Below are 12,283 nucleotides of genomic sequence, written 5' to 3'. Positions count from 1 at the left end.
TGAGAAAATCATCATACAAAACCAACCCAAATTGAATGAAATGTTAATTTGCACTCACACAACCACTACAAAGAATGTGTCAACCACTCCAACATTAGTGTTTCCTGTTTTAAGGAGGCAAAAACACTCGTATACACATCTGTCCTAAGTGTGACATCACTGGAGCAAATATCGACATTGCAGTAACACTCACAATGCTATGTCAACTCAACAATATATAGTAAGCTCCATTTGATGTTGATATGCAACGAACACACCAGTACATCCCATAAGCCACTGTGCAGGTCAACATTTCACAAAATGCACATATTATTACATTTATTATAAGCTATTCTATGTCTATGATTTCTACCTTCAGCAGGTCCAGCAGGGCTCCACCAATGATCCCCAGGTATCTTCGCTCCAGGGTCTGTGGGTGATTCACTGCAGGGAACTGGGGGGCAAGAAGAAAGAAAAAAGTACCAGAAATAATCTGCAAATATTCAATGAACTGTGTAATGATTATTAAGTTGAAGAAAGACCAGTAATATCAATAACTGTTTTTGTGTAGAGTATGAAAAAACAACAATAATTAAATTGTAATATTATTTGTACAGCTGTTAATCTTTTGTGGAAGTTGTTGGAGAGATGCAGTGTTTTCAATATGATGTGTGCCGAACATGAACACAAATTGTTTTCATTATATGCTTGCATGAAATATCACACAACATTCTTCTAACATCAGCTTTCGTGAACTTTGTCTGATTTTGCAGATAGAAAATAATGTTACCCAACAAACTGATGGATTTTATTTGTAGTGCATCAAAGCCTATTTCAACCCTTTTTTTAACCCTCACCACCACACCTAGGGTCCAAGCAAACCCTACATATTTTGAAATATATTTTTTGCACTTATTCAGATGAAATTTACATTGTCACCTGTACAGTTTATCTTCAATTTCAATGATTTTGATTGAGTTTGATTTGCATCAGAGCAACTGCAAGAAGTAAGGGGCAATTACCGAATTTTTGTATTGACGAGTCATGTTCAAAAAGGAGAAAAAATGAACAAAAGTCTTTCAAAATTAAATGTGGTTTATCAGCCTGTTAATCAAAAGACTTTTTTAAAAACAGATGCAAAGTGATGCAGATGGTAGCATCACTTAGCCCTGGGCTATATTCAAGAGATCTGCAAGAATGCTATACATAAAAACTTTAACCCTATAATGTCTAACCCAAGAAATGTATGTATCAAAAATGATACATACAGCATTACATAATTAACATTATTCAAAGTCAAAGTAAGCTTTACTGCCAATGCCATATTTAAATTGCAGTACATCAAATCACAACAGAGTCAAGGCGTTTCACACAAGTATGGTCTAACCTTACTAATCCCCAGAGCAGCGATGGTAAGGAAAAACTCCCTCTGAGGAAGAAACCTCAAGCAGACCAGACTCAAAGGGGTGACCCTCTGCTTGGGCCATGCCTCAAACATAAATTACAGAACAATTCACAAAAGGAATATACAGGAAATGCTGTTGGTGCACAGGACAGGAGGGTCTCCAGCACAAATACCACACCCATCTCTGGATGGAGCTGCACCTTAAACAGAGAGAAAAAACAGAATCAGGCATCAGAAAGACAAGAAACAGTATAATTTGTCAGCATTAAACAACAAGAAAAACGGGAAATATTAAGGTGATCGCCGGCCACTAGCCCTAAGCTTCACTAAAAGACCCATAATTTAGGTAAAGTTGATGCCGCGGCACACTCCATTTCTTATAAAATGAATTAAAAGAGTAAAAAGCGTAGAACTATACTATGCCAGTATGTTAGCCATACAAAAGGGCAAATAAGTGCGTCTTAAGTCTGGACTTGAAAGTCTCCACAGAATCTGACTGTTTTATTGATGGGAAGGCATCATTCCACAGAACAGGGGCACGATAAGAGAAAGCTCTATGACCCGCAGACTTCTTATCTACCCTAGGGAACAAAGTAGCCCTGCCCTGAGAACGCAAAGCCCGGGGCGGTACGTAAGGTTTAATTAGGTCAGCTAGGTAGGGAGCTGCCAGTCCATGAACAACTTTATAGACTAGTAGCAGAACCTTAAAATCTACCAATAGACGAGGCTCTCTGATGGTAAAGCCACTGAATATGTCTTGGACTTTATTTACATTAATTACAAAGAAATACAAACAATATGGCACTTTATGGTAAATCTGCATGGAGTAGACAGTTCTCAAAAACTGAGTTACTGTACAAGAAGGAGAAAAGTGAGGAAATCCACCAAGACACCCAGACAACCCAGGAGAAGTTATAGGCTTATGTCACCGTGATTGGAGAAATTGTGCACAGTGCAAGCTTTGCATTTTACATCACTCTTAGCTTCATCTAAGAGTAGAGCAGAGAAGGATTTTCTTCACCAAAAACAGATCAAATCCAGGCTTGCATCTCGGATGTACCTTCTGGCAATTTGTAGCTAAACTTTCAGGTCTCGTCCACAACTACTACAAAAGACTCCAAGCTGTCATTGATGTTAAAGGGCAATACACAGTAATAAGAACAGGGGTATGTAAACTTTTGATCAGGTTAATTTGGGTAGTTCTCTTGTCATTTTGATTTAAAAAGAGGAAACACAGTTGTTTGACAATAAATGGCTTCAATCAACCATTAACCATGAGTGAAAAAAAAAGTTTTGTGTTGTCATTTATATTCTCTTAAAAATGGGCAAAAAAGCAAAAGTTCTGACAGGGTATGTAAACTTTTGAGCACAACTGTATAATCAAAGATTAGTTTTGTTCTGGGACTGTCTCATAAAAGAGATTCTTGGTGGCAATGGGACTTAAAATAAAATAAAAGTCAAATTACATGAAAATCCATTTAGGTAATATATTCTTTTTTTTTTTTTTTTTGCAAGTACTAGCATTTGCAGATGTGTGATGCGTTACGCAGGAAACACTTTCTTCCAGTCTGCATGCACTGAGTAAATTTAATGTAAGAATTTATTTAAGAATAGACCCACATTACCGACACCCATTCACTCATTTTTTTCAGCTTTGTGAATTGGGGGCATTATCAGTGGGTATTTGCTGTCAGGCATTCACAGAGGGGCAGTTTTAGAACGAGTAATTACAGCCTGAGATGTGGGCATGAAGGGGAAGAGAAGGACGACTGCGGTCTGAAGAGTATAACAGCGCTCCTTTCCAGAGCATAAAGGATAAGTGATACACCATGAGTCATTGTGATCCAATCAGTCACACCACAGCAAACTCAGGCAGGAGAAAAATAAGAGTGCACAGACATTACAGAGAGCGAGAGAAAGAACTGCATAAGGAAAGAAATGAGGAGGAGGCAGAAAGAGACAGCAAACGAGAGAAAGCATCAACTTGAAAACAGTTGGGGAAAAAAGCACTGAAGACAGTGAGGATGGATGACTGGGTCAGAGTGTGAGGCCTGATGTTACCCGCAGCCCGTGGAAGCGAGGGTTGTTATAGAAGAGCTTCATCTGTTCTGGTGGCAGAGGCCCCAAAACCTTCTGGATAGTAAAGAGCTGATCAATCTCACTTTCTCCTGGGAAAAGAGGCTGCCCGTCACTCAGCTCTCCTAAGATGCAGCCCACTGACCACATGTCTACCGCCTTCCCGTACGGGGCCCTGAGACCACAGATTTAAATCCAGAGAATAACCATTAAAAGCAATAGTAACCTAGAATAGGAACTCACTTAATGTCCACTTAACTACAAGTAAATGACGACAAAAAAATAAATAAGATACTACTACTACTACTATACTACTACTACTAATAATAATGATAATAAGCAGACCTACCCGAGCAGAAGCTCTGGAGAACGGTACCATCTAGTGGCCACATACTCTGTGTAATTGGCATCTGTCCCCTCAGAGAGATTACGTGCAAAGCCTGATAGGAGGGGCAATAAAGGAAAACAGAAATGTTTTGATAGTGAGAACAAGTATTCCCTACACATTGTACGTATGGTACTGTTTGACACATTCTGAAATTCACTACACAGCTTTAACAGTGTGTACTTCACTGTTATTATGATCCAACTAAACGCTAAAAATACAGGTTTCTAGAGTGCCACTCTGCTCCTTTTTGATATATTGCCTTGACATTTGGCAAACATGCTTAACTCGGAATGGGCCAGTACATACTTAACTATCACTGGTAATCCCATCAGAACACTAAACATTATTTCAATTCCAAAAAACCCTCCCTGAAACACAGAGGTTCCAAAGTCCCACTTGCCTCTTATGCATCCTGTTACAATTTGAAAATGTTTCACCTCATTGCCTCCAATTAATTTTCATTACAAACTGACCAAGATTCCAAGTATGAAGTTCAAATAAAGCCATTCTTTTCAAATTTGATAGACCTCCTCTAAACCTGCCTCACACATTCATCTCAAGCTGAGGCAATACATACAGTACATATATACACATATATATACAGTGAGGAAAATAAGTATTTGAACACCCTGCGATTTTGCAAATTCTCCCACTTAGAAATCATGGAGGGGTCTGAAATTTTCATCTTAGGTGCATGTCCACTGTGAGAGACATAATCAAAAAAAAAAAAAAAAATATATATATATGGAAATCACAATGTATGATTTTTGAATAATTTATTTGTAGGTTACTGCTGCAAATAGGTATTTGACCCCCTACCAACCAGCAAGAATTCTGGCTCACACAGACCTGTTAATTTTTCTTTAAGAAGCCCTCTTATTCTGCACTCTTTACCTGTATTAATTGCACCTGTTTGAACCTGTATAAAGACACCTGTTCACACACTCAACCACACTCAAACCTGTCCACCATAGCCAAGACCAAACAGCTGTCTAAGGACACCAGAGACAAAACTCTAGACTTGCACAAGGCTGGGATGGACTACAGGACAACAGGCAAGCAGCTTGGTAGAAGACAACTGTTATGATTATTGATTAGATGTTGTGTGGGCCGCCAGAAGAGGAGGTACTGCTGGCCCACCACCAGAAGGCGCCCTGCCTGAAGTGTGGGCTTCAGGCACGAGAGGGCGCTGCCGCCTCAGGAACAAGCCGTGGTGACAGCTGTCACCCATCATCTGTGACAGCTGTCACTAATCCATACATCTGGTATAAAAGCAGGAAGACACCTCCACCAAACTGCCGAGATATCATCTTCATTTGGAGGTACTACTCTCAGCCTTTTTTGAGATTTATAAATCTGTGATTGTGAGTGTTTGCAGGAGAACCGGTCGTTTTGGTGGAGGCTATGCATGACGGCGCTCCTTTTCCTCTGAGACCACTGCAACGTGTTGAGTGAGAGGTGGAGGTGGCATTCCCACCATTGTTGCTGGGTGTTCACACACCACCCTTTGACTGTCTTTTGCTTTCTGCCAGCAGTACCAGATCCGACACGCCGGAGAGGTGGCCACCTGGGGACTCCGGGACTTGGCGGCTCCAGTATTCCTCGGGTTCAGGTGGCGGTGGAAATCGTGTGGTTCCGGTTCGTTTCCTGACGGGCGTCTCCTATCGTCGAGCTTGCCCACACGACACCTTTATTAATTGACTGTTGCACATTCTGATTCTGCTGTGTTTGGTTGTGACATTCACACCAGTAAAGTGTTATAATTTGACTTCTTCCATTGTCCGTTCATTTACGCCCCCTGTTGTGGGTCCGTGTCACTACACTTTCCCAACACAAGATGACTGTCATCCTCCCTCGGTCTGGGATTCCATGCAAGATCTCACTTTGTGGGGTAAGGATGATTCTGAGAAAGCCCAGAACTACACAGGAGGACATGGTCAATGACCTGAAGAGAGCTGGGACCACAGTCACAAAGATTACATTAGTAACACATGATGCTGTCATGGTTTAAAATCCTGCAGGGCAGCAAGGTCCCCCTGCTCAAGCCAGCACATGTCTAGGCCCGTTTGAAGTTCACCAGTGACCATCTGGATGATCCAGAGGAGGCATGGGAGAAGGTCATGTGGTCAGATGAGACCAGAATACAGCTTTTTGGAATCAACTCCACTTACCATGTTTAGAGGATGAGAACAACCCAAAGAAAACCATCCCAACCATGAAGCATGGGGGTGGAAACATCATACTCTGGGGGTGCTCTTCTGCAAAGGGGACAGGACAACTGCACCGTATTGAAGGGAGGATGGATGGGGTCATGTATTGCGAGATTTTGGCAAACAACCTCCTTCCCTCAGTAAGAGCATTGAAGATGGGTCATGGCTGGGTCTTCCAGCATGACAATGACCCCAAACACAGAGCCAGGGCAACTAAGGAGGGGCTCCATAAGAAGCATTTCAAGGTCCTGAAGTGGCCTGGCCAGTCTCCAGACCTGAACTCAATAGAAAATCTTTGGAGGGAGCTGAAACTCCAATGTTGTGGGCTGGGGTGTTTGGCTGGTTTGGTTTTTGTTTTCTGTTTCTCCCACCAGGTGGTATGCATTCAGGACTGAGTGGCTGAGCATCAGGACCTCACCCTGAACACCTGAGGCTTGTTATCACGTGCAGGTCATCAGGACTCACAGCTGTGGTGTATTTTGTCATAATCAGAGGTTGCTGCATTTAAAGCTTGAATGCACAGTGTGTGATTGCCAGAGACTCGACCTTGTGAGCAGACGTGTGAGATCGACGTCAGGAGAACAATCTCACCATCACGGACGCAGAGACCGCTCCAGGTTGACGCCACAGTCTGTGAAGGAGGATTGGGTGAGGTCTCACGCTCTTCAGCACACTTCCTGAGGTAATTTGGTTTTGGTGACTTTTATGAAGTAATGACAGTGGATTTGGTGTCCCTCACACCTTGTTGTATGAGCTGTCACGTTATGCTAATTGTCTAATCAGCTTCTGCTGCAGTGGAGATTTGAACTGAGTTGTTCCGTGCCTGCAGGGTAAGAAGCTGATGTATAGATTTAAGCCAGGAAGTGTTTGCTGATTGCGTGCACCTTTGAGTTGTGTCTCTCTGTGTGGAGTTGGACTCACCTCATGTTTTCTTTCTTCACAGACTCGGTTTGTCGTGGCCACCTGGGGGGTGTCGGCGGGGTCCCTGGGTCCGAACTGCTGTGGCTCCGGACCGTTTGCGCTACTGACAGCGCGCCGTGTTTTCACCCAAGACCGCGGACTGTTTAGTTGTTTAATATCACTCACTGTTATGTTTATTAAATTCTGTTATCCTTTGAACCGTGCTCTGCTTATTTTATGCTGGCTCCTTTCAAACGCTGGGTCGGTTTTCCGACCGCGTCCGAAACATAACATCCAAACCTGAAACATTTGTAGAAGATCTGTATGGAGGAGTGGACCAGAATCCCCGCTGCAGTGTGTGCAAACCTGGTGAAAAACTACAGGAAACGTTTGACCTCTGTAATTGCAAACAAAGGCTACTGTACCAAATATTAACATTGATTTTCACAGGTGTTCAAATACTTATTTGCAGCAGAAACATACAAATAAATTATAAAAAAAAATCATACATTGTGATTTCTGGATTTTTTTTTATTTTTTAGATTATGTCTCTCACAATGGACATGCACCTAAGTTGAAAATTTCAGACCCCTTCATGATTTCTAAGTGGGAGAACTTGCAAAATCGCAGGGCGTTCAAATACTTATTTTCCTCACTGTATATATATATATATATATATATATATATATATATATATATATATATATATATATATATATATATACGAGGTCTGTGAGAAAAATATCTGACCTTTTTATTTTATGCAAAAAATATATGGATTTGATTCATATGTTTTTACGTCAGCCAAGCTTGAACCTTCGTGCGCATGCGTGAGTTTTCCCACGCCTGTCGGTTGCGTCATTCGCCTGTGGGCAGGCTAAGAGTGAGCACTGTTCCACCCCTCTCATCGTTGTTTCATTGCGAGGAAATGGCGGAATGATTTGGGCTTTTATTCTATCAGAATTTTTTCAGAAACTGTTAGAGACAGGCAGCTGGAAACCATTCGAAAAATTTATCTGGCTTTCGGTGAAAATTTTACGGGCTTCACAGAGAATAAGGAGTGTTACTACAGCTTTAAGGACGGCCCACAATGGCGCTCGGCGCGCCGCGCTCCGAGCCGCCATCGAGAGGCAGAAACCACCACATCATTTCTAAATGGATCGCTGTGTGGCCAGGACAGGACGTCGTGTGCAATTTCTCTGGTTATCACAAGAGCTGGACATAAGCTATTTTCCGGCAGATTTCACTTTTAACAAGAGATTGGAAATGGAAAGCCGCGCGGAGGCTTCGCGCATCACGACGGATTCGCTGATGAAGCGAGACAAAGGAACACCTCCATTTCGGAGTGTTAGAGGACAAGTTGGGACATGTCCAGCTCTCCACAATTTCTCTTATACTCACTCGACTGGTAAGCACTGAAAGCCGAGATAGGCATGTCCCAACTTGTCCTCTGGCACTGACTGACTGACTGGTTTGTGCGCTGCCCTGATACACAGAAATATCAGCAAGACGGCTGCACCCCAGCATTTCATCCCTCATCAGTCTGTCATGATTAATGAGTTGGCCAATGCTGTGTAATCTCAGACTGTTACCCCCCCCCCAAGCCTTCACCCACTTTGCCTCAATTCGGATGACGGACTGCTTCAAGTTTAGAGCACATAAACAATGTCAAATGTATATGTGTTGTCTTTAATTTTGATGTGTGCCATTGTTACGGTAAACAAGTAATAATTGTGGATTAATTGCTGTATTTTGTCTGAGGTAATTGGAGTGTAAATGTAATTGCCCTTTTACGGATCAATAAAGTTGTCTGAAATGTCTGAAAATTGCTGTCCTGTAAAAGGACAGTGACTGTAGCTCAGTGGCAGCGTTTCTGGCTGGCAATCAGAGCTTTTGGAAATTGCAGGTTCAAATCCCATGGGTGGCATGTATTTTTTATTTTTCACAGCAGCTGTGTGATGTGGTTACACATGCTTCGGCTGCTTGCACTGTGTTCTCGCTGCCAAAACCGTTCAGCGGCATAGTTCAACGTCGTCGGCTCGATGTTTTCAATGTTCGCAATGTAAATAAGTACTTTGAATGAAGTGCACTGTGTTTCACTTTTTTCAGTTCAGGATCTTCAGGAATCTTGAGAAACACAATCTCAGTAAGTGTGGATTCTTCGTCCCTTCTTTCAGGACAATTGCTGGTGTTTAAAGTTGTTTTGTGTTAAAAAGCAGTGTAGTTGTGACGGTTCCAACATTTTCTACCTCATCCTGAGAACGTTGGCAAGCCTTTGCAGAGAAACTAGTGTAAAGTTGAGTTTTGAAACTTGCAGCAGAAACTACAATTTTATCTGGTTTTGGGGTTTGGTCATTCCTGAATGTTTTCTATTTTTGCTGAGAAATACAATGGATCACAGTGTTGTGGAGATAAACTTATAGAAATTGACCACTTCTTCTATTTACTTTTTAAATTCTTTGTTTTCCTTTTAATCCTTTGTGTCGGGAGTCTTGAGATTTTGAGGGGGGAGGTGATGGTCTAGTGGTTAAAGCGTTGGGCTTGAGACCAGGGATCCTCAGTTCAAATTCCAGCCTGACTGGAAAATCACTAAGGGCTCTTGGGCAAGGTCCTTAATCCCCTAATTGCTCCCAGTGTGTAGTGAGTACCTTGTATAGCAGCACCAATGGATACCTGCAACACATTTCAAAAAAGCTGGGACAGTGGTATGTTTACCACTGTGTTACATCACCTTTCCTTATAACAACACTCAATAAGCATTGGGAACTGAGGACACTAACTGTGAGTGTCATGATTGGGTATAAAAGGAGCATCCCCAAAAGTCTCAGCCATTCACAAGCAAAGATGGGGTGAGGATTACAACTTTGTGAACAACTGCGTGAAAAAGTAGTCCAACAGTTTAAGCACAATATTTCTCAACATTCAATTGCAAGTAATTTAGGGATTCCATCATCTATAGTCCATAATATAATCAGAAGATTCAGAGAATCTGGAGAACTTTCCACACGTAAGCGGTAAGGCCGAAAACCAACACTGAATGCCCGTGACCTTCGATCCCTCATTCGGCACTGAATTAAAAACCGACATCATTGTGTAAAGGATCTTATCGCGTGGGCTTGTAAACACTTCAGAAAACTGCTGTCAGTTAACACAGTTCGTTGCTATATCTACAAGCGCAAGTTAAAACTCTACCATGCAAAGCAAAAGCCATACATCAACAACATCCAGAAACGCTGCCGCCTTCTCTGGGCCCGAGCTCATTTGAAATGGACAGACGCAAAGTGAAAAAGTGTGCTGTGGTCTGATGAGTCCACATTTTAAATTGTTTTGGAAATCATGGATGGCGTGTTCTCCAGAAAAGAGGAAAAGACCATCCAAATTGTTACCAGTCAATTGGTAAAAGTCAGCATCTGTGATGGTATGGGAGTGTGTTAGTGCCCATGGCATGGACAACTTACACATCTGTGATGGTACCATCAATGCTGAAAGGTACATCCAGGTTTTGGAGCAACGCATGGTGCCATCCAAGCAACGTCTTTTTCAGGGACGTCCCTGCTTATTTCAGCAAGACAATGTCAAGCCACATTCTGCACTTGTTACAACAGCGTGGCTTCATAGTAAAAGAGTGTGGGTACTACACTGGTCTGCCTGCAGTCCAGACCTGTCGCCCATTGAAAATGTGTGGTGCATTATGAAGCGCAAAATACGACAACGGAGACCCCGGACTGTTGAACAACTGAAGTCATACATCAAGCAAGAATCGGAAATAATTCCACCTACAAAGCTTCAACAATTAGTGTCCTCAGTTCCCAAGCGCTTATTGGGCCTCATGTATCAACGTTGCGCGCTTGTGGCATAAATTTCCGGTGTAAATTGGAAGTACACCAAAGTTGCCGTGACATGTATCAAGCAGTGCGCACCTGCCCATTTCCGGCGTACGCCCGACGTGACCTTGATAAATGCGGCAGGTGAAAACAATCGTAACTGTAATGAACACGCCCATAAATATTCAGACTCCGCTTCAGACACACCCTCATTTCATGACATGGAAGCAGGAAGACGGCAAAGAAAACGAACTTCACCAATCACGACGCGTGCCAATAGAGCATCAAAAGCGGCCCTCGTATTAACTGTTTTGTAGCATAATCAAAAAAGTGTTATTCTCTTTTCACATGTCAATAATTCTTGACATGTGGATATTTGCTAGCTCAATTAATAAGACATGCCTTATTTTTCAAATTTCTTTATTTTTTTAATTTATTTCTTTATTTATTTTATGTTAACAAACGAATGGAGAAAACAAAACCTGATTGCAGCACGGGCGAAGGGAATAACAACACTACAGTTGTAATTATCAATTTCATTGTCTAAAACGATCACACCACATAAAGTTAAGCTCAGCGCTGCTCTGGCTCCAGGCTCGAAGTCTGGAGAAAAAGGCAAGCAGCGCTTTCTTTGCAGTCAGTGCTGTGGCCGCGGATCGTGTTCCATAGACCAACAATGGGATTTGTATTAATTATTATGTAGTATAATCAAGAAAGTGTTATTTATGTAACATATGCATTGATTTGTATAATGGCACTGTTTATCATGTTGATCATTTTCATTTTTATGTGGATTCCAGTGCTGGTTCATTTGGTGTATAATTTACACCACCTCTCGACGTGTATATTTCAGCGCACCGTACGCCAACGACCACATTGATAAATGCCAAGTAGTGCAGCCATTTTGGCGTACACCCCATATACGCTCAAATATCGCCGTAACACAGTAGTAAACATACCACTGTCCCAGCTTTTTTGAAACGTGTTGCAGGCATCCATTTCAAATGAGCAAATATTTGCACAAAAACAATAAAGTTTATCAGTTTGAACATTAAATAACTTGTCTTTGTGGTGTATTCAGTTGATATAGGTTGAAGAGGATTTGCAAATCCTTGTATTCTGTTTTTATTTACATTTTACACAACGTCCGAACTTCATTGGAATTGGGGTTGTGTATGCAAACATGAAAGAAAAGCTACAATGTTGTGGTAAGTTACCGCATTAATACAGAGTTGTGGTATTTTCACTCGGTGTTTGTTTCTAAGTCTTCACCAGTGGGTCAACCCAAGATCACCAAAAAGTATGATTGATATGTAAAATACTGTGGTTTAAAGCAGCTGATATGACCCATGTGTGATTATAGCTGTACTCATATTAACAGTAGCCGTCTCCGAGGTAACGACTACTTCCGTTACGTCACACAAGCAACCCCTACTGTGAGGCTCAGAAATAGGCACAGTATATGCTTAGACTGCAAGTAATATCTCTGTGAGGAAAGAGT

At 41.9% G+C, this 12,283-nt stretch overlaps 1 protein-coding gene across 1 annotated transcript in view; it reads right to left on the bottom strand.

Moving 5' to 3' along the window:
- The window catches only part of LOC117518169 (cyclin-dependent kinase-like 5), a 56,007-nt gene that overhangs the window by 43,371 nt on the left and 353 nt on the right, over positions 1-12,283 (bottom strand). The window contains 3 exon segments of the mRNA XM_034179227.1: positions 353-433; positions 3,446-3,635; positions 3,810-3,900. Coding sequence (XP_034035118.1) covers positions 353-433; positions 3,446-3,635; positions 3,810-3,900 — 362 coding nt within the window.

The sequence above is a fragment of the Thalassophryne amazonica genome, chromosome 10 (genome assembly GCF_902500255.1).
Source record: "Thalassophryne amazonica chromosome 10, fThaAma1.1, whole genome shotgun sequence".
Taxonomy (NCBI): domain Eukaryota; kingdom Metazoa; phylum Chordata; class Actinopteri; order Batrachoidiformes; family Batrachoididae; genus Thalassophryne; species Thalassophryne amazonica.
Note: the sequence above shows the minus strand (reverse complement) of the source record. Positions and strands in the feature narration are given on the sequence as shown.